This window comes from Azolla caroliniana, unplaced genomic scaffold, assembly GCF_043228905.1.
Source record: "Azolla caroliniana isolate FFs.n. ecotype wild unplaced genomic scaffold, voAzoCaro1.0.p SCAF_2, whole genome shotgun sequence".
Classification (NCBI taxonomy): Eukaryota; Viridiplantae; Streptophyta; class Polypodiopsida; order Salviniales; family Salviniaceae; genus Azolla; species Azolla caroliniana.
Genome location: NW_028230437.1, coordinates 23,730,677 through 23,754,681, shown reverse-complemented (window position 1 = coordinate 23,754,681; position 24,005 = coordinate 23,730,677). Strand labels below are relative to the sequence as shown.

The window sequence follows — 24,005 nt, the reverse complement described above, 5'->3', positions numbered from 1 at the left end:
GAAGAAGATTAAAATTGAAAGAATGGAAGTATCTACTGCTGTTTAAATTTATATATATATATATATATATATATATATATATTCTTATGTGCTGCTCTTTTATTTCTATATATATATATATGTATGTAGAAGAAATCTCTGCAGAAGAAGAAGAAGAATCATCATCGATTCGATCCCTCCTACCTCCTCATCTCTTTAGGGTTAGGGTTTTTTTGTACCCAGCAAACACATTTGAATAAGGGCTTTTGCATCCTCCATCTGTGTGTTAGTAAGGCTCTCTCTGGATCTAACAAAATATATAAAGAGATTAGGACTGCTGTTTTTTTTGTTGGATTTAGGGAAAGAAAAACAGCAGAGCGTGAATCACGGTTTAGCTATCGATAGCTTTCGTTCGCGTCTCTTGCTCTGGAGAGATTAGGGCTAGGGTTAGGGTTAGGGTTAGGGTTAGGGTTGGGGTTGGGGTTCTTGCTTATTATAGTTTCCATATAGAAAAAATCTGATCAATCCCTCATGGCTGCTTCTTCAATGGAGATATATTCATGGCTACAAGTGTCTCACGAGAAGAATAAAGGCAAGAGAATTTCTGTTTTCAAAGAGGATGATGAGGAAGACGACAATGGATTCATCCAAATGAATACTTCTACTTTAGATCTATTAGGATGCTTAACATCTTCTGCGTCTTCATTTTCTTCCACATCTTCTTCTTCATCTTCATCTTCTGCTATCGAGCTCGACTCCGGAACCCCTCCTCCCTCAGGATGGGAGAAGTGCTTGGATTTGAAGGTAAAAATCCTATTGTTTAATTCTCAAGGCACAGATCATCGTCCATTAACTGCCTAGCTTTTTGATTAAGCATACATGGTCTATTGTAGCCTAATTCCTCAGATTAAGCGCAATTTGTATCTGTCTGATAAAAACGTCGTTAAGCATTAATAATTTTTTTTCCGCCTCATTATTCGTTAAATGATTTGACTGAGGATACCATGTATAGGATTTAATAATTTATAGGATTTAAAACCCCCCTTACTATTATTATAATAGGTGTGATTCAGCATAACCTAATGCATGCCAATGATGCGATTGGCTTTTACTCATTGGATTAATACTTCAGTTTGTCTATTGACAGATGTGATTCAGCATTACCTACAGCATACCGATGATAGATTAAATGTCATTGTATATGTGTTAAATCATGCTAGATTTTGAGTGTAAGAGGACTAATTAATATACGAACCGACACAATCCAAACCATGAATCTTTTGCAGACAGGAAACATTTACTACTTGAATAGATCAAGTGGCGTTAGCACCCCTTCAGATCCAAGCAAAGGACGCACTGCAGATCCTCATTGGCCTAACTCATCCCCTTCGCTGGGTATGAAGACACCATCACCACCACCACCACCACCATCATTACTGTCCCAATGCATAAATTTGAACTTATCATCATCTTCATCTTCATCATCTTCATCATCATCATCATCATCAATGGTGACAGACAACAACAATTTGGATCTCAGTCTCAATCTCCACCTAGGGTCATCCAACACGACACTGTTCGGTCGAGTTTCGAAACCCGACCACCCCAAACCCAATCCTGTTTCGGATCGGTCGCCTAAAGGCATCGTAGGATCGAATCCCGCCACATCGTCTACATCTTCACCAGCTTCTTCCCCGACCATGAGCAGCCAACACAACAATGCTCATGGAAGCCAAGGTGCAATCCACACATGTAGCCTTGCCAATCTCATCAAGCTCAAGGATGAACCCGCCGATAGCCATCATCATAATGCTGGCCATGTTAGCGCGATCGGCCGCATGACAGCCGGAGAGCATGGATTCTCCGATGCATTGGATGGTGATGCGACCGAGGGTCAAGCGATGGTGACTGTCGGATGCGCCAATTGTTTGATGTTTGTCATGTTGTCTAGAAAGAACCCAAAGTGCCCGAGGTGTGGAACTTGCCTTGTTTCGGATTCTCACGACATCGGTGTGAAGCCCAATGTCACGAAACGACCGAAGCTAGGGCTTGGGTTTACTCTTTAACACCATTAAAAATGTGTCCCAATTGTGAGTTTTTGGATTTACCTCTTGGCCTTGTACATTACAAACCTCTGTAACATTTGCATGACATGCTCTTTTATCTCTCAAAATGTTTTTTTTTTTTGCGTCTCTAATTCGTGCGGGGGAAAATGTTTTAGTTTTAGTGAATCTAGTGTGGTGGGTAGTGTCTATCAATGTGGGCTTTTTTGCTAGAACCAGAGAAACTGATGGGGAAATGTTTTGTCTAATGATATCTAGCTGTGATGGGATACCTTTTAGGCTTTACAATCATGAAAGTTAGTTGCTGGGTGAATGTATGAATTGTAAACTTGTCTCCATGCCCAAATGTGTCACCAATTGCTAGTCTCAACTAACAATTCCTCTCCTTTTAGTAGGGCCCCCCCCCCCTCCCTTCCTACCACTTCCATTGTATAGCTTTTGACTGTCTTGAGGTTAGATTATGTAACAGTGCTCCATTTTATATAAGATGCAAATTGTGAGGTTTTATAACTACCAGTGGTCTTATGATTTAAGTCATATTACCTACATTTGATATATACACTTGTTTAGCTGGTACAATTTATGCAAGTGTCCCATCTGCTCTCTCTTTTGTCGTTAATCACATTTTGGGATCTTCAAGTCCAAACAAAGCAGAGAAATCTTTGTCATAATGGGAAACAAGAGAAAAAAATATCAATACAAAATCATGGTCCAGGTTTAATGAGCCAGCAATTAAAAAGCACATCAGCAAATCTGATCACATAAACTTTATCATCTTGAATTTTAGTGAAATGAGGTTAGGTTGTTTTTTTCTGGTCAATTGGCTTTGAAGTTCTAACTCCCAATTGAAATAGTTATGATTTGTACTTAAGGCAGGACCCTTTAGCTTTAATATATTGTCAAGATTTGGATCAATAATTAGGGATAGGCAACAGTTCGGTTTAGGCTTAACCGGTTTCACCTTATCCAAGCCAAACCGGTTAAGCCTAAACCGTTTTGGGGTTCTCAAACTTGAACCAAACCAAACCAATCCCTAAACTGGTTTGTGAACCAGCTTTGAAACCGGATTGGGAACTTCACTCTCCGGTTGCCGATCCCTATCAATAATGTTATTCTTTGTAGTTGTGGATCAATAATGGTAAAGCTATGATTTGATTATGCATGTGTTGATGGAAGGCATTACAATGATAACATTGCAATATCTATTATGCAAGCTCCTATTGGTAGTCACGTTGACAAATTATGGCTTGATGATAGTGAGACTCTCTACCTTCCATGAGGAGAAGACTTACGTGTCTTTTAGGTGCAACTAGTAGCAAGTTAGTTGCAATAAATAAAAGGGATCACTCCTACTCCAAGTCTTATTAATACATGAAATAATGTATTTTGTTTTGTGATACTTCATTACTTCATGATACAAATCATTTAGTGCACATGTGACAACATGTAGCTCACCATCAAGCCTAATGTGAAATATCATTGAGGAAAGTTCCCTTCCAAGAGATGAGATAAGAGATAAGTAAGAGAGTGGGATTTGTGCCAAGAGGACGTGAGATGTGAAATTCGATAGTCATGAATGGTCGAGCAACATGAAAGAGGTGTTCTAGTTGAACAAATGCGAGAGTGGCTAAAAGCTTGAATTTCCAGAGTCAATGGGATGGTTTAGCTCATGTGATTCTTTGTAAGGTTCTCAACATTTCAAAGATGATTTCTTCGCTTCAATGACATATATATGATAACTTTTGGATTATTATGTTAGTGGCATGCATGATCTCTTTAGAGAATTTCATACATGCCTACTCCATAAGGAGGTATACATACATAAATAAATAAACCTTGATGTGCCAACTCTTCTTGTGATTTACTCACACTAGTGAGAGGGATATACGTTTATGTAAGCTGATTCTATATGGATGGGAACACTTGCAACCATGGAATACGTGTGTGATACATATATTAATCACATGTAGAAAAAATGAGGTGTTATTTTTAAGTATAAGTTTACATTTTAATTAAGGCATACAATGTGTGGTATTTTTATCACGGTAAAGACACCGGTCAAGCCCATACAATGTTGTGCTCAAAAGAACTCACAAAATATTTGAAAATTGTCACGGGAAAGATCATGGAGTGGACGCCAATCATGCCATGATTGCCTAAGAAATAGTCCACTTGAAGAAGAAGAATTCGGCTTGTTGATTGACGCCCAAGTGGCTATGTGTCCATAAGCCCCAAAATCTCATTCAGTAAAAAATTTGGATGTATTCTAAGGGGGCTTTGGGAATAAGATCTAGATGAATGATGCATGGGCTAAATTTCAAACATTGAGCCATGCTTCCAAGGTTAGTAGAGTTAGAAAAGAATCTAAAGAAGAGCTAGTGATTATGGGTTTCCTTGGCTAGCCTTCTTATTGGCAATATGCTTACTTTTAGCACATCCATCATCAACTTTTCTTCTTATAAGATGACGCATATTTCTACATGTTTCTTCTTATAGGACTGATGCATATTTTTACATGAATTGTTTCTTATAAGACAATGAATATTTCTACATGAATATTTGGGTTCAATGGGAAATACCTTTTATGTGCTAGTAGTTAGTATGAGAACTCTATCACTTTTTGTTTAGGTCTAAGTAGCATAACTCTCGTGATGGCTTATTTGATATCTATCCCAACCACAACACATATTGGGGTCAAAATTCTCAAAAAAGAAAAGAATTAAAATGTGTTTTCATTGTTTTCTTATCTTTTAGCACCTTTATCTATATTTTTACATTGCCTTACAATCAAAACTTTTTCAACACGCTTGGTAAGTAAATTATTGAGTTTCTAAAGATTTTATTTGATGCATTGATGATGGAGTGGATCATAATTAATCAGAACTAACATGACTTGGGAACTAATGGCAAGACCACAATAAACTCAATGTAGTACTTTTTATTTAAGAAATCATTGTGGCTTCAATTATTTTAAAACGTTGAAGCTCAATGCTCCTACTAATGATCCTATTTTGTTTATGAATGTTAATATTTCATTTAGATGATATTGAATACGAAAATTGTAGCATAATATTGTATCATAAATACACTCCTATCAAATTTTTTAAAAATGGGTTAAGCTGATAAAAATTCCAAATAGCATTGCAAATGTAAGGTTCTAATCATATTCTAATGTTTCAAGTATGTATTATTCTCCCAAAATGATTGAGAATTTGGCCTCAAAGATGCATCCACAATGATTGAATACCCCAACATGATTCATGAATCACATGGATTAGATGACCGGAGGTCAATGAATGAATAAAGTGAGGCCTTGTATAGATTTATATGGTTAAGGATTTGGAAGATTTTCTCATAAGCTTTTGGCGTCAAATTCCAACATTAGACATGTGAAGCAATTTTCGTTGATAATTCGCCTTAAAAGCTGTTATGCACACATAACGTAGGTGAGGGTAAGTCACTAATATTTGCAGAACATACATAATGTTAGACAGGACTCATGTGATTGGATAGAAGGAACGATGTGTGCTTGCACTATCATGAGAAGAGGCCAAACAAAGCACTACGATGCCCGACGAGGGCTAAGTGGTTTGGGTGAGTTCGAAGGGTGTTCCTTAGACAAAAACGACTTCTTCATGGAAGTTTGAGGGATTATTTACTTTTCCCATCTTTATGAGAGTTAGGTTTCAGAATTTAATCTTCTACTATACTTGGTTGAGGACTTGGTGAATGGTGTTAATCAACTGCACTTGCCCTAATCCCCTGTTGAGCATTCAAAGTCTTATTGTGTGAGTGAGGATGAGAGAGGGTGGGAGAAGAAAGTGAACTGATGGCTGGTGCACGAGCCTTTCCCTTCCAATGTTCACCATGAGAGCATTGCTCCCTCAATGTTTGCCTAAGTGTTCTCCTCAATCTTTGTGCACCAACTATATAAAAAGGGAATTCACACAAGGAGATCTATAAGGCGGTCTAAAGAATCTTCTCATATCACATCATGTCCTCCTTGGTTTAGGTCCTCCATTGTCCCGCTCAAGTAGCACATGCACACATGTTTTATGCAACACTGTCGGTATGAGATGTCAATGGTAGGTTGGCAATGTCTTGATCATATCTCGGGGGCGGTTCGAAGGAATAGGCTCTTCTAACCAATTTATTCACCTTTCTTTTACTCTAATTTGGTCTATTGATTAGTAATAGACACTTAAAAGTAGGTCCTATGTGAGTGCTTAAAAAATACATTTGAAATGAAACATGAATACTTTAAGCCTTTTCTTCATTGCATCGAATTACAACTCTCTCTACTAAAAGAGTACAAAATTGTCTTAATAGACCCAAAATTAGTTCAAATGTTCAACTTGGCATTTCTAATTGATAAGTTCAACTTGTCCTATGCACACAAGTTTTTTTTTTCCAAAACAAAATATCCTTCCATTAGTTGTATAAAAAGGGTCATAACGGCTACAACATACAAAGTTCCCCCCCCCAACCCATCTTGTGTAAGACACTGGTTGAGGAAACAAATCCAAAGTAGAGAAAACAATCCACTAATTGCAAGCTATTCCTTAGTCACGATGCAAGGTATCATATCCATAGACAACAACTAAAGTACTTACATTTGGAAACAAGCCCTCGTATGTCATAGTTATCAACCTTTCAATTCTTCTTCAACCTGCTCATGTTCAACATAATCTTTATCCAAAAAACCCCCAATGCTACTAGAAACTTTCAAGGTAGATAACAATGTATTCCATGCCTGTATATCACAGATTTGAAGGTGATCCAATACATTATATTGTCAACTCAACAAATATGCTTCCTCTTTCCACATCAACCATCTCGTCGGTTACCACCAACTTCCTGTACATCACAGATTTGAAGGTGATCCAATACATTATACTGTCAACTTAATAAATATGCTTCCTCTTTCCACATCCACCATCTCGCCGGTTACCACCAACTTTCTATCATACAAAACCACATTAAGTCAATTTTCTCCTCTCATGAGCTTATGCTTCGGCCCCCACACCATCATCACTCATCCTTATAAAAAACATACAAATTGCTTTGTGAAGTCCACATCAACCATCTTGCCAATTACCACCAAATTCCTACACATAGACAATAAAATGAGTTTAAATTCCTCATCTTCTCGTGAGAATATACTTCGGCTTTCACACCATCATCACTCATTCTTATTGAAACCATAAAAATTGCTTCATTAAGTCCACATCAATCATCTCGCGGAATACCACCAAAATCTTGCACATACAACAATACAATAAGTCTTGTTTCCTCATCTCCTCATGAGAATATGCTTCGCCCCCCACACCCACATCACTCATCCTTATCAAAAACATTCATTCTTCTTCATCAAGTCCACATCAAACATCTCGCCGATTATCGCCAAAATCCTGTACATACAAACAATTAATGAGTCTAGTCTCCTCAAGTGACTATGCTTTAGCCCCCTACACCACCATCTCTCATCCTTATAAAAAAAAAGAATTGTGCTTCATAAATCAACATCAACCATCTCACTCACGCTGATTTACCACGAAAATCGTGTACCTACAAAAACAAAGTGACACTACTCTCGTTGTTTGCTCATGAAATCTTGTTACAACCCTCAACACCTTCATCACTCGTCGTTATCCAAAATTAGAAGATGCTTCATTTTCCGTATTAAATATCTCACCCTTGTCACTCCACATGATCGCCCCTATCTCATTCGCCTCTTTTATGTCCTTCCTATCAAACTGTAAGTTAAAAAGAGTAAGAAGAAAAAACTATATACCACACAATTATCTTTGAAATAAGAAAGGACTAGGAGGAGGGAATAGCCAACATGGTGGAGCATAATTCCAACGATCTGCATGTGATTCATCTAGCCAGAGAGGTATTGGCCACCATATTTTACGAAGTTTTCGCCTTTTCCTATGCACCTTTTCCGACGTTCCTTTAATACTATCATACTCTCCCTTAACTGTGTGCACCAAGTTGTCCCAAAACATCTTAATCATATCCACCACATTGTAATCGATGCCTTCATGTTTCTTGTTGCAACAACACTTCCACCACACCCATAAAGCATTAACTGAAACAATATTCCAAACAAAAGAATTTCTAAAATTTTTACCACCAACAATGTTTGGACGGACTGCTTCAATTGTACTCTTTGACATACTTAATGCTTCCGCGCATTGCTCCGCCTCGTACAAAGATACCTGCACATTCAAAGACCCCCAGAAAATAGCCCCCCATGTAAATATTGCTCCCTACCGAAAAGCCTACTGAATTTGGTCAGACATCAAACAACCCCCACACAAGGAAGATAAGAATTGTATTTTATCCTCCTCCGAGAGCATTTGAAACCGCTCCCAGGCAAGCCACAAAGGTAGTTGGTCCCGAGTCCATTTTTCCCTATGATAAATGCGGTCTAATTCCTAAAACAAAGGGTTCCATAACAACGGTTGCCTTAAAAATTGGGCTTTCACAATTCATGTCAACACCCGAACAATCAATCTTTCGTCCTTTGTCCTGAGACATCAGGTGGGGCAAGGAATGAATGATATGTTTTCCTTTATCTCCCAATTTATTACCTTTGGCTTGCCCAATAGACATAACCTCTAACTTATGGTGGCTTGTAAGGGAGACTGTATCATTAAATTCTTTTATCGACAAGACTTCTTGATCCTGTTTCGAGGATGATGGACTCTGTACTTCGGTGACTTTATTCACCTCCCTTAAATTATTTTTCAATGAAATATCACCACCTTCCTCGCTATTCAAAGGATTATACGGATTGCAATCCAACAAAAACATAGAATTTACCGAAGAGCTAACTATTTAAAAGAATGTTTAGTTGTAACTGGTGTCCAATCTGATCTGCCCACCTTCGAAGTTGATTTTAAGACCTCCTCTGATCGATAGCGTCTACATGGACAATCCTTCCCTAAATGCCCAAATTTTTTGCATATAAAACATTGATCCAGAAGACCCTGATACATAATCCTCTGGGATAACGGTTCCTTATGTTCTTGTAGATTCGGCAACAAAACAAAAGATGGTAATTCACTATTCCTAGGTGCCAAAATCCTCACTGAAGGTGCTCCTTGTATACACTCATCATCTTGTGAAGTCTCATTTTTAATAGCTACTATTGTGCCTAGAAGAGAGCCTATTTGGGTTAACACTTGACGCCATTCTTTCTTCAATCCTGGGAAAATGGCAGTAAAAATCATATGGGTCTCTTTGTTCTTCAGAATATCATCAGCAATCACATTATGATTCCACTTATTAAAAGATATCCACGGACCTTGCAACGATGTATGTTTGATCTCCAACAAACGGGCAATGGACGAATCATCGGAAAACTCCAAATTATAACATCCTTTGCCCATAAATTGTATGTCTACCACATTATTTATTTCTTCCGGAAAAATCACATACAACATACAGTGTAATTCAGGCCTATTCACCTTAATCCTTCCATATGTGCCACCAATGAGACCGCCTCCAGCTGTTGTACTTCTGTCAACACTAGGGTTTTTGCATTATTTGACAAGGAGAGTGAGATGACCTTACCTAAAATATGAGGAGAGATGATAGGCCGGTCGAGGGAAGATACACCAGAACTCCCTCTGTGCATTGACTCAGGTGCCACTCGGCGCTCAACCATCGCTCGTTTCTTTGCTCATAGTTCCTCTTATCTTCTTGTATCCTATGCACACAAGTTTGTAATATTTTATGTTAATAAACATACATAAAATGTTAAACTTTGTGAATACAATTGAAGTAGACACTTTGTCTTCATATGCTAAACTTGATCACAATGACCGAATGTCACTAGGGATGTCCTTTTTGTATTTTTGCACATAGATTCAAAGATATCGAATTTTGGATCGTGATCTCCCAATTCATTGCTTCCCCTAATATTGTCTTCATTCTTTCTTGCTTCCCCTTCTCATGTTACAAAATGAATGGTCCAAAAATTCTATATTGACTTCTTCACCCTCTTTGACACGAGCTAGTTTTTGTTTGAATCAAAACAATAAGAATAAGTATCGTAACAAAGAAACTTAGTCTGATACAAAGATTGTAGACTTTTTTATCCAATTCTCAAGCATGATCGAGCACTCTTTGGAGATTCATTAGAGCGAGAATGGGATCTTGTTGAATAATTTCATCCCATGCACTTCTCTCTTGGGTTTTCATCACTATCTCTTACATTTTCATGAAGCAATGATGACTATTCATAAAACATAAACAAACATAATTGACAAAACCAAGATATGTAGATTATTCAAAATTCAAAATAACATGATTGATAAAGCATGTGTTTATCCAAAACATTAACATAATATACATAATTATTAAGCTTTGCTACCATTTCATCTGCAAAGGGGTCCTTAGTGATTCCTTGTGACAAAACCAACAACATTAGACTCTTGTCCTTGATTACCTACAAGGCTCTCCCAATCATTAGGAACACTATGGGTCTTGCATGTAGGTTGCCATGTACTTGCTAGAGTACATCATGCAATGGTTGAGGGTCTCATTGTAATAGTTTTTCTATGGTGAGCTTCACTAGTCTAGCAAAGATAGATTGAAGTTATGTGGTCTAGATAGTGGAGAGCTTGACCACCCTATGTACTTCCATTACTGACAAGGACACCTTAAGTTGTTGTTTTGGAGCAAAGCCACATTTAACTTTCCAGGGTCCTAGGTGTTTCTTCTTAGCAACCTACAAGGTCCATTTCAATCTCCACCTCATTGTCTATACTTTGTGGGGTTCGGTAAGGCCAATCATGGGCCCTATTTCAACAAAAGTCATGGTAGCTTGGTTTTCCTTACCTTGGCTATTCATATACTCTTATTTTTGAATGACATGAACATGGTTTTATATTTGGGCAAATTAGTGTGGGTATTTGGATTATTTGCTAAGTGGGGTGGTAGGATTGTGTCTGGCTATGTTCCATTTTCTTTTAGAGGTAATTTGCCATTGAAAATTTGGGAATTTTGCTTGGTTGGAGGATTTATTACTTTTGTGAGGCTTTTGCTTCCCTTTTTCTTGAACCACTATTCAAGTGCTCAAATTGTGTCATTTTAAGTTTTGAGTGATGCATTGGGCTCTCATGGCTATATGCATGCCTATTTCAATTGGTACAACATACAATAAATTTACAATTTTCTTCTGTTTTCTATATGCACATTTCTCAAGTAATATACTAAAGTGTATCTTTCTTTAAAAATAAAAATAAAAATTACAATTTATTTCTGTTTTTTTTCACAACATCATGTACTAAGTGATCATGCCCAAGAGGCATTTTGTAGCAAAAATACATGCATGTGTCTAGAAATTAATCAAGATCATTAGGGACTTAAACTAGGGGAGACTACTTTTTTAATGAGGAGTTATGGAAGATAATAAATGTAATGTTACCTCTTCAACCCTCTTCAAGTGGTAGTGTGGTTTTGTTGGTGAATATGTATGCCAAGTTATGAACAAACATAATTGACAAAGTTATGAAAATGTATAAGACTTTGTATGATGACCTACCTATGTATGTGTGAATGTGGAAATGTATCCATATGTCGTGTGTGCATTTATTGGTATCATGAGATCACACAAGCACATTCGTGTGTATGCTTGTGTAAGTGAATGTATATAAGTGCATAAAATAGTGTGTGCAATGAATGATTTATATGGACTTGTGCTTTACGTGTATTTGTGTGTATGTATGTATGTTTGTGTGTGTGTGTGCATGACGTTGTCACAAAGTTACACGCATACGTGTGCTACTTGAGCAGAACCACCAGGGACTTGAATTAGAGAGGATGGGTGACTTGAAGGTCTATCAAAGTCGAATGATCGTCCGAGTTGAAAGGTCGTTAGACTCGAAGGCTCTTCAGAGTCAAGAGAGATCATCAGAGTCAAATGCTCTTAAGAGTCGAAAGATTGTTAGACTCGAAGCCTATTTGGAGTCGAAAGTTCATCCGGGTCGAAGGCTCTACACAGTCGAAGGTAAGTTACAGTTGAACATTCCTCGGAGTCGAAGGTTCTTTGGAGTTGAAGGTAAGTCAGAGTCGAAGGTTATGCGGAGTCGAAGGTAACTCAAAGTCGAAGATTAGTTAAAGTTGAATGAAATATAGAGTTGAAGGTTACTCAGAGTCAAAGATTAGTTAGAGTTGATGATTAATCAAAGTTGAATGTAACCTAGAGTTGAAGAAAGTAGTTAGAGTCAAAGATTAACTAGAATCGAATGTAATCCAGAGTCGAATGTTCCTCAAAATCAAAAGCTCTTGGGAGTTGAAGGCTCTGTAGAATCAAAGGCCCCTCAGAGTCGCAAGCTCCTTTGATTCGAGGGCTCTTCAAAGTTGAACGTTCCTTAGAGCCAAAAGCTCTTGAGCCTCAAAGGCTCCTTAGACTCAAAAGCTCCTTAGAGTCTAATGGAGCAAAGAATCAAGTAATTAGCCTAAAGGACATGAGATCACAAATGGATTTTACAATATTTAGTCGAGAAACGCTAGATTAAGAAAGAAATTCCGTTTATAAAATAGGGGCTACAATTTTTTTGGGGTAAACAACTACATTTGGTGGTAAATTTTCAGAAATATAATATAATCTAAGAACCCTAAATTTCATGAAGTAATTAAAACTCTAAGACAACAAGTATGTTGTGGAGAAGAAGATGATGATGAAGAAGAAAAGAATAATCGAAAAAGATTTGTTCACGAGTGAAGTTTAAAGGGGAGATCCTCGAGTTTTGGTGCAACGTCCTAATGATCGACAACCACGTTGTCGTGAAGAATTTCGTCCAGAGGCGGAAACCGGGAAACATTGGCTACATCGGCGGGGTGCAGCATGTGTGCTCACCCTTGTACATTTAGTGTGAATAACGAGGGCGCCTTTATGGCGCCGAAGAGTAGTCAAGTCAGGACAAACGATCCCATGTAAGTCGGGATTTATCCCACATTGTAACGCATCCCTCTCCTTGTTCTATAAAAGGAAGGGAGCGCCCTTTGTGAAAGGGTTGCCCATTTCGCGTTAGAGGGTATACCGTTAGGTTTAGAGTTAGGTTTCTTCTTCTTCTTCTTCTTCTTCTTGGCGGGGAGGTCGACCGTTGAGGGTTGTCTCCGCTAGGTCTCCTATGCAAGACCCCGCTTCGCGTGACGAGCCCGAGAGCTCCCCGGGCGGCGGCTTGGCAGCAGACTGCTGTTGTAACCTACCCTACCATGGTCCGGCTCGAAGCCGGGATTGGATTCTTTCCCTTGTAATACTTACGTTTGCGTCTGTCTGTGTATATTCGTGTCTCCGTTGGTGTCGGTTGCTTCCCCTTTCCTGCGTTTCATGTACATAAGGGCGTGAGTCGGGTCGACCTGTGTGTGTGTGTGTGTGTGTGTGCGTGAGTCGGTGTCAAGCGCGATTCTCTCTCTCCATTTGGTTGCTTCCGGTGTGCTTCTGGGATGCCCCGGAAACGGTGAAGTACGACTTTCTACGCTCCGTCACTCCCTAGTCCAAGACCCCCGTGGTCCCGCCTTTCTCCACGCACGCGCGTAACAACGCGACATCTTTGGTGAACCCGACGTGAAAGGCGGCAAGGGAGGATGGAGTCGGAAGACGACGACCTCGCGGCGATGGTGGCCGAAGTGGTGTTGGAGTCAGCACGAGTGGTGATGAGGCGAGAAGCAGCGCAACAAGCGGTCGAGCGAGTGGTCGAAAGAGTCGGCCGTTTGAACGGGGACAAAGTCCCATCTTACTTGGAAGCCTACAACGTGGAAATGGAGGAGCGAGACGTGGACGAAGCGTTGAGGCTGGAATTCTTCTGTCGGGCTGTCGCCGTTTGTATGCACGCGGAAGTAAAGGAGCTCCGACAAGCTCATAGTTCGTGGGAGGCCTTTGAAGAGGCGCTCCTGCAACCGGGGACGACACGACTTCGACCAGTGGGTCGCACCGGTAAAGACCTACCGGGGCGCGACGAAGGCGTTCCGAGAGTTCGAGCGACGGTTTGCTCCTCTCCCGGAGCGGGAACAAGGTTTGGTGGGGACGGACAAGGTCCTATTGTTCGTCAGGTCGATCGACCGAGCGGAACGGGAGGCCATCGGGATGGAGCTCGAAGACGATGACGGAGCGAATGGGCTTACGGAGGACTGGTCGAAGGTCAGAAGGGTGTGCCAACAGCTAGACGATGAGCGAGTCGAGAAGGCTAAGTGGAAGACGCGCGACGGCGTGCCATCACAGCGGGAAGAGGCCGAACGGCAAAGGGAGCTGGCAAGGGTCGGCGTTGGGGCCAGGATTGTGGAGGCGTACGCAGTTCTCAAGGCGATGCTCGAGGAAGAGGAAAGATCGAGGCCCCAAGTTGAGACCGAGGAGACGGTCTTGCCCCACGAGATGGCGGAAGATCGGTACGACGGTACCACGGGAGAGGGTGCGGAACAAAACGCCCTCTCGACTTGCAGAGAATTGCCGACTGAGGACAAGGTCGGGAGCGGAGAAGAGCCCTCCACGCGGATTACAGAGACTCTGGCGATCGTGCCCGTGTGCCGACATGGGACCGGAGAGAAGGGAGGCGCCGGCGAGGAGTCCTCGCATGATGCCAACGAAGATGGATGGGAAACGGCTTGCGAGGAGGCCGATGACGGAAGCGGCACGAGAAGATCGGCATTCCGATTTGGATGGAGCAGAATCCGGTCATGGATCGTTCGATCGGGGCCGGATTCGGCATGAAAGTGCCGATACGGAAGAGGGTGCGGGACGAGTCCGGAGAGGTCGGCATCAAAACCGAAACTACGGATATTGGAGAACCAAGCCCAGGCGGGGCTTGGTTGATCACAGACCAGATGCTTCTCACCGAACATACTTGGGAGCAGTACCCCGAACGAGCGTCCGCAAATCATTACGGGACGGAAGCACCACGTCTTATCCGGAGACTCAGGCAGCCGGTAACGAGCGCCGACGTGAGACCTAGAGAGATGGGAGATGGAGGCGGGTACGCGAGAAGGAGAGAAACAACGAGTTCGGGAGAAGTACAAGGGATGAAGAGGAGAACGAAGACTGGTCCTACAGGATCCCCACACCAGTCCGGAGGCCCGGCAGTTCGGCCAACGTGGCAACGTGAGACCTAGGGAGAAGGCTGGTGGCGACAGGAGAACGGGACCCGGCAATCCGGAGAAGGACGAACGGACCCGGACGAGAACCGGGCGGAGCGGACTCCCGGATGACCATTCCGGAAGGGAGGAAGAGAGCAGGCCTACGAAGAGGCCGGGAACACGGTACGTCGGTACCACAGGAGAGGGTGTGGAGCGAGCCGCCCTCTCGACTTACGAAAGAAGGAAGACTCGGGATAAGGGTCAGAGATATGGCAAGCCCGAGGAGGATCCTTCACACCGGTTCTACAGAAACCGGCGGTCGACCCGAGAGCCGGCGCGAGGCCTAAAGTGACGAACGGTGGCGGCGAAGGGACGAAGGCAAGGGCTACGGATGGGCGGTCTACGGAGATCCTCACACCGATCCGGCGGTCGGCCCGAGAGCCGGCGTGAGTCCTATAGGAAAGGACGGTGGCGGTAGGTGAACATGACCAACAGAAGAGACTAGCGAAGGCAGAGCGGAGCAATCGTGACCTTACACACACCGATTCTAGAGACTCCGGCAACCAACGACAAGAGGAGGCGTGAGACCTAGAGTAAGGGACGGTGGCGGCGACAAGCCGGGCAACCGAAGCCAGAAGGGGAGGTCCCACGAAGACACTCACACCGATCCAGCGGTCGGCCCGAGTGCCGGCGTGAGTCCTATAGGGGAGATCGGTGGCAACAGGAGAACGTGATCGGACGACAGGAGGCGACGAACGACAAGGAGGTATGAGGCCGGCAAGGTGGCTACGGACCATCTCAAACCTTCCGGCGAGGTGAGTGGGCGTAAGGAAGTCCGGTCCTACGGGATCCCCACACTTAACCAGAGACTCCGGCAGTTCGGCCAATGTGGCAACATGAGATCGAGAGAGAAGGTTGGTGGCGGCGGGAAACGGGACCCGACTACGCGGAAGCCACGAGGAGAGTCCGGGAGGGACTCAAACAAAAGACACCCGGATCTCGGCAAGCGATGAAACGAAGACCGGTCCTATGGAACCCTCACATTGATCCGGGGACCCCGGCAGTTCGGCCAACGTGGCAACATGAGACCTAGGGAGAAGGATGGTGGTGGCAGGGAACGGGACCCAACGACACAGGGTAGCGGATCGGGAGTCGGTAAGATGGGGCGGACGAAGTGCGAAACCCTCACCGGCCGGTTACGGTTTCGGAAGTAGCCGGTAGGGCGAACACGAGGAGGTGTGTCGGGCCGGAAAGGCACACCTGGGACGGAATAAGAGTCTCACAAGTGGCCATCGCGGGCCGGATCAAAGCGTGACTACGGGACAATGTTCGGCACGGGCGGTGCCAAACAAAGGAAGTGGAAGACGGCACAAGGGAGGTGCCGGGAACGAGGTGACAAGTGCCTAGTGGACTGCACAGGGTCGGAGTCAGGGGATGGCAAGAGAGGCCGGAGGAGGATCCTCCATACTCGCTTCGTAGATCTCGGTAGCTCCGTCGAAGTAGCGAAGACTGACACGGCAAGCCGGGGTGACAAGCTGGTGGGGGCGAGGGGGCGACGGCAAGCGGAAGACTCAGGACCTGTTGCAGCAGCACGAAGACGGGAAGGGCCAAGCGGGCTACTACGGGGTGTTCCTCAGATGCGGAGGACACCAATATGCGAGTGAGCGGCGATGCACGATCTGGCCGGGAAAGGGGCCGACAAGGCGAGCAATGAACCGGAGTACGGCACAAGCAGTGCCAAACAACGGACGAGGGTATGTGGCACACGGAGGTGCCAGAGCGGAAAGGTGAGCGCGGAGATGGGTTGCACGGTTCGGAGGTAGCGCGTAGAAGGCCAGAAAAGGATCCTCCACACCGTTCCGGAGACCATGGCAGTTCGAGCCAACGCGGCGATGTAAGACCATGGAGAAGGAAGGTGGCGGCGAGAGGATGAAGGCAACGCGAAACAACATGGGACGGCAATCAGGACAACATGAATGGTCAACGGAGGCCAAGCGGGCCACTACGGGCGTTCCTCAAGCGGAGGACATCGGGCAGACGGCGGGGAGCGGGGCGTCATACGGCCGAACAAGGGCCAGCGGAAGTACACGTAGTACGGAGATCGCGGCAGAGGACCCATCGACGGGTCGAACGAGCCTACGGGGAGGTAAGCACGAAGGAAGAACCGAAGCCGACGGATCAAATCGGCAGCGAGCCGGGATGCGGATTACGGAAGACCGGTTTCTCACCAGCTGAAATCTCTCACCCTTCACCGGATTTGGCACGTACCGGTGGACGTGCGGTTAGGTGGGGGCGGATTTGGCACGTACCATGGTTTCTTCTTCTTGGCGGGGAGGTCGACCGTTGAGGGCTGTCTCCGCTAGGTCTCCTGTGCAAGACCCCGCTCCGCGTGACGAGCCCGAGAGCTCCCCGGGCGGCGGCTTGGTAGCAAACTTCTGCTGTAACCTACCCTACCATGGTCCGGCTCGAAGCCGGGATTGTATTCTTTCCCTTGTAATACTTACGTTTGCGTCTGTCTGTGTATATTCGTGTCTCCGTTGGTGTCGGGTGCCTCCCCTTTCCTGCGTTTCATGTACATAAGGGCGTGAGTCGGGTCGGCCTGTGTGTGTGTGTGTGTGTGTGTGTGCGTGAGTCGGTGTCAAGCGCGCGCTCCCTCTCTTTCTCTCTCTCCCTTCGGTTGCTTCCGGTGTGCTTCTGGGATGCCCCGGAAACGGTGAAGTATGACTTTCTACGCTCTGTCACTCCCTAGTCCAAGACCCCCGTGGTCCCGCCTTTCTCCACGCACGCGCGTAACAACGCGACAACGTCGCCTCTTGCCGATGTTGGTCTTACATGCCCTCTTGATTTGCTACCCTAGTTTCTGTGTATGTGAGTATGTGTAAATACGTCTGGCTATGAGTATATTTTTGTTTGTGCATTTGTGTTATATGGAATCGTACGATTGTGTGTGTATGTATAATTGTGTGTAGGTTTATTTTTTGTAAATAGGGAGAGGCTTACTGTAGGAAATACTAAATAAAGGTACTTGTATAAGTGTTATTGGAAACTTTCGGGGCATTTGGGGACATATATAGTTCTCTCTCTCCCCCCTTTTTTCCTCATTATTAGTTTCTAGTGGGAAGGTAAGTGAGTTGTGAAGGGGAAATTTTATGTATGTTAGTGTAAAACCATGGTTTCATAGGTTGTCCCTAGAGTTAATGTTGTAGAATCGCAAGATTGGCATTAGGGTGTCGACACATAAGTTGTTGTTAAGAGTCTATTACAGTTAATCAGACCAAAATAAAGTAAAAACAAGGTTTTAAACAGATTGGATAGAAGAACATGTTCCACCTGACCATCCCCAAGCTATGATCAAGACATAGCCAACCTACCACCAACGTCCCATACCGTTGGACATTAGGATGACTAATACCTTGGAAGAGATAACACTATCGTCGTGATGAAAGCCTAGCCCACACCACCAGTGCCTCAAGACGACAACCTTTCAACGTAATGTGTCTGATGAGGGTAACTAAGCCTAAGATTTATACCTCTTCCTAGGCCCCTTGAATAGCTACGCCTTTCTAAAAGACTCTCCATTCATTGGTTCTCAAGATCATGATAGTGCATGCACCTACCATTCCTTCTATCCAATCACATTAGTCCATTTCTAAGATTAGTGAACATACCCTTCACTTATATAATTATTAGTGACCTTCCCTCACCTACATTATGTGTGCATAACAACTGTTGTTGTGGCCTTCAAGGTTAGAGACTCTCTCCTCTTCTTCTTCTCTCTTCCCTTCTACAAGTAGTAAGCGTGTGCTCGTTGTTCCTCTTCATGAAAATTTCCACAGAGAAAAACCTTCATAGAATTTTTCATGAAGATTTTACCCTTTGTGGTTTTGTTTCAAAGCAAAAGTTAACAAATGTCTTTGTCTTGGACTCATTACTGTTATGCTAGAGGTATTATTTGATAGAAGACCAATGTTGAGAATTAAGGGAAATTGAATCTCACAAAGAACTTGAGAGTGTAGCTCAAGGGAAAAGAGGGAGATTCAAAATGTAGATAGCTAGAATATGAAGAAACATATCAATAATAAAACTAGTGTTATAAACTTCTATACTTATTTCTTCTCCTTAGTTTTAATGATTCTCTCTCTCTCTCTCTCTCTCTCTCTCTCTCTCTCTCTCTCTCTCTCTCTCTTGCTCTCTCTCTCTCTCTCTCTCTCTCTCTCTCTCTCTTGCTCTCTCTCTCTCTCTCTCTCTCTCTCTCTCTCTCTCTCTCTCTCTCTGGTAAAAGCACACAATTATATTAATTGTATGTAAAATCCACTTAGTTACAACACTTCTTAGTCTCCTCTACCTATCATACGCCTATGTAGGGAGAGGGACGTCTTGTAATGCCGTTAAAAAACCGGAATATGCATTTGAGGAAATGATCCCCACATGCTCCAACATAAAAAAGTTCCACATGAGAATACCTTTCAAATTCTTTACCCCATGTCTATTATCAAACATGAAAGCATTACGCATATTCCAACTGTGTTGTAGTCCCCAATAATCTCTCTCTCTCTCACACCTATTTCAAATCCAAAGGGGAAGTTATTGTCTTTGGTGCCATGAATGCCCGTACAAGAAGTTTTCAACTTGATGCACAACAATATTTCGTGCCACATATCTCAAGGATGCAAGAGAATATACAACTATATAGCCGCTCTTCTAGAGATGAAAAAGATCTGGACCAATTTGGCAAGTTACTCCTACAAATGTGCAATAGTACCAGATTGCTTATTGCAAATGATGTTTCCTTATGGCCAACACTAATGGTTTTACATTTAGAAAACACAATGGAAATAGCGTGATTGACTACATGCTACTTTCCGAAGGTATTTTGGATCGTATACATAAATTCTCACTTGGTGAATGGACACCGTAATCCAATCATAGGACTTTATGTATTGACCTCAAATGTATGCTTAGGTTTGATTGTGAGAAGGCCATTGAAGATAATAAACAACCCCACTTGAGCATGAACCGTATGCGAGCACCCATGTATTCCAAGATGGTTGAGGATATGTTACAAATGACAAAGATATAACATCGTGCCACACTAGAATGCAAATAGGAAGCTTTAAACAAATTCAATCTCTCATGCACAAACTAATCTTTTTCAACCAAGCACACATCTTGGAAATGCACCAAGAAATGTAGTTCAAAGAAAAAATGGTTTGATAAAGAATGTCATGAAGCTTGAAGGCACCTTATAATTTTGGATATAATTAAAGATAAAGAAAATTACCAAAAACATTTGCATGAGAACAAAAATCTTATTCAAAGAAAGAGAAGAATATGGGAAGTTACTCAACAATTTCTCCAAACGTAAGAGAAAGCGCATGCATGTGCTAAATTTTGGGGAAATCTAAAGGGGAAATGTGTTGAGAGTTATGGTGATGTAACTCTTCTTGACTTGTCTATGAATTGTAATAATCTATATGAGTTATCTCTTGCCGGAAAGATAATGTGTTATGGTTCTCTTTCACATATGTCTCCTTTACAATTGAAGGTATATGCATAGGACTTAAGAAATTGGCCTCTCGAAAGGCAAGCGATCTTCAATGTATAGAGGTTGAAATGCTCAAATTGACAAGAAAGGAAGCACATGCATGGATAAACGATATGTTTAATCATGAATTGCAACATGGTATGTCGTACGATTGGACTAAAAATGGGATCAAACCTTTACATAAAGGTGGAGATGTAAATAACGTAAACAACTATCGAGCCATCATGGTTGGCTTGCTAATGGCAAAACTGTTTGGATGTATAATGGAATCGAAGATAAGTGCATGAGCTAAAAATAATAATAAAAGAGCTTATGGACAAGTTGGCTTTCGAAAACACCATAGCACCAATGATCACCTTATCGGCCTTCAAGTATTAATGGAGGAAAGTCACCTTGGAGGTAAAGGTTTATATTGTTGCTTCGTAGACTTCAAGAAAGCTTTTGATATGGTACCTTGTGAGCATCTTTAGAGGCTAATGGAAGAACTTGAGGTGCCAAGTGAATATATGCTTGCAATCTCCCCGATATATGAGAAGGTTATATGTTGTGTGTGTATGAGCAATAAACTTTCAGATTTTTTCAATAGCATTGTTGGTGTTAAGCAAGGAGGCCCACTCTCACCAAATGAATTGATGAATTGAAAGAAATGGTTGCCAAGTTTGTAAATGAAGAAGGTGTTAAAGAAGTTGCCATTGGGAATGTTGTCATTATGCTTTTGCTATATGTGGATGATGTAGTGTTTTTTGCAAATAATTTAGGAGATGCACAAAAGCTTATGAAATCATTAAAAGTTTTTTGCATGCATAGTAAATTAAGTGTCAATGGCTCTAAAACAAAGATCATGCTTGTGAAGAGCCAAAGAAAAGGTAAGTCATGCATAGTACAATAATGAGCCACTTGAATGTGTGAAAAGCTTCAAATATCTTGGCCTTGAAGTTCCTTCAAATCATAGATGGAATGAATGTGCTACACGCTGCTTAGAGGCGGGAAACCGAGCATATTACGCATTTAAGAACACATGCAATTGTGGAGATATTAAGTGTTGCGTTGTCATGCCTTTCGGGCGTGAGTCAAGTGGGAACCATTAGGGTTTTGGACTAGGAAGAGGAAGAATTTGAGATGAGTTTAGTTATGAATATGAATAGATTATAAGAAAGAGATAGAAATTCGTGAATCCCACAAATATAGTTTTTTTAGTTTTATTAATATTTAACCCTAATAATACCCAAGTAAGAATCAACATCCCTTACATATAGAAAAAACTCGTGAATCCCACGAGTATAGTGTATTAATCGTTATTTAGAAACATATTCAATTTCCAAAGATTCCACACACATTACATTGTGCTCCCCATCCTTATATAGTGATGAGAGAGGCTTAGTAATTCATCCTTTTCTTTAACTATGGACTCCATGCTTTATTTATCTATAGACTATGATCATGCTTTTTCTAACCTCATGCGTTTTTTTTATCGACTATAGTGTTCATGCATGCTAGATGTGCACATATAGTTTTTTTTCTAACTAAAGCTTTTTCCTAGAAAATATGCGTGAAATAAGATTTCTATGTGAGATATCTACTTCTTTAATACTCATGATGTGTTAGTATAATGGTAAGTCTTCAAATTATGAACATGGAGGTACAAGGTTTGAATCTTGCCCTATGCATGTAATATATATTTTTATACTTTCTTGTTTTTCGTCATATTTATTCAATCTAGTACTCTATACGTTTTTCACGTAGTGTACGAAATGCACTACGACAACATCCTCAAAAAATACCTTTTCAACACTTTGGTGACACCGGTGCTTCTCTATGGGGTGGAAGTATGGGGTGGTAATATCCCTAAATCTACTTGGAAAGAGTTTGAAAATGTCCAAAAACATTTTCTTACAAAGTTTTTACAAGTTAAGAAACAAACACCATACATCCTCCTCCACCTTGAGACGGGATCACTTCCCATTGAGATCATGGCCATGGAAAGGGTTGTTGAATACATGCTTAAGGCTCAAAAAAGTCCCTCACATTGACTTCCTCAAATTGCATGGGAAGCAAGCAAAAAGATCCAAAAGACAATAAAAATAAAATTTTGTGTTCAGTGTTGTAAAAATCCTGCAATATGTGTAGATCGTGAGACGGAACCGCCAGGGTTTAGGACCGGATAGAATTAGGGCTTACGCAAACACGACATGAATGTTTGAACTTTTTGTGAAAAGGGGAGGTGCATGGGCATGCCCGAATCAACCCTAAGTCACAAGACGAACAAACGTACAAGAGGAAGGCTTACACAAAATACACATATGTTGAATGCCTTTGTGAAAAGGAGAAGCGCATGGGCAAGCCCAAATCAACCCCTAGTCAAAAGACGAACTAACGCACGAGAGGAGGGCTTACACACAAGACATGAATGTTCAAACGCCTTTGTGAAAATGAGAAGCACATGAGCAAGCCCAAATCAACCCCTAGTCACAAGACGAACTAACACACGAGAGGAAGTTACACGCACAAGATAGGAATGTTCAAATGCTTTTGTGCAAAGGAGAAGCTCATGGGCAAGCCTGAATCAACCCCTAGTCACAAGATAAACTAATGCACGAGAGGAAGTTACACACACAAGACACAAATGTTCGAATGCCTTTGTGAAAAGGAGAAGTGCATGGGCAAGCCCGAATTAACCCCTAGTCATAAGACAAACTAACACAAGTGAAGAAGTTACACGCACAAGACATGAATGTTCGAACAACTTTGTGAAAAGGAGAAGCACATGGGCAAGCCTGAGTCAACCCCTAGTCACAAGACGAACTAATGCACAAGAGGAAGTTACACGCACAAGACACGGATAACGATAGCTAAAAGAAAACAACACTTAATCACAAAACAAGAGTTAAAATAAGATTCAAGTTACAATGCGTTGAAACAAGGAAGATAGTTCACAAGGGGGAAGAGGGATGGAGAAGAGAAATTACTAGAGCATAAAAGAGAGAAATCCTTGATGTTGATGAGGTCCCCCAACAACCGATGACTTCGTTGCATCCGCTTGATGTTGAAGCCTCACGCTCTTCTTGGTTGAGATCCCTCTTCTTCCACCTTTCAAATCCTTAGAGCTTCCGCATCTTCTTGTCCCCCTACCCCCGTTTGTGCTAGTAATCCACTCTTATTCAAATCCTTAAAGCTTTAGTCTATGTGAGGCTTTTTTTTTTTTTACTATTTCTCTTTTGTAATCTCAAATTTCACATGCAAGATATTTTTGGAAACCCTAAACCCTTTTTGAATTTAGATATCGGGCGAATACATTATGAGCTTTTTTCTCTACCTAGATCTTCATATCC

At 42.2% G+C, this 24,005-nt stretch overlaps 1 protein-coding gene across 1 annotated transcript; it reads left to right on the top strand.

The window, feature by feature from the left end:
- Positions 1 to 484: 484 nt before the first annotated feature.
- LOC147867704 (uncharacterized) lies at positions 485 to 2,117 on the top strand. Its single transcript, XM_087315499.1, has 2 exons — positions 485 to 783; positions 1,266 to 2,117. Exons 1-2 carry the CDS (start codon positions 511 to 513, stop codon positions 2,043 to 2,045), a joined length of 1,053 nt encoding a protein of 350 aa, XP_087171625.1. The 5' UTR covers positions 485 to 510; the 3' UTR covers positions 2,046 to 2,117.
- The last annotated feature ends 21,888 nt before the right edge of the window (positions 2,118 to 24,005 follow it).

What these genes read in the sequence shown, in the direction of transcription:
- LOC147867704 (XM_087315499.1), top strand. Translation starts at nt 511, where the DNA reads ATGGCTGCTTCTTCAATGGAGATATATTCATGGCTACAAGTGTCTCAC. An exon ending in AGAAGTGCTTGGATTTGAAG is followed by an intron (nt 784 to 1,265) that starts GTAAAAATCCTA and finishes AATCTTTTGCAG; the next exon opens with ACAGGAAACATTTACTACTT.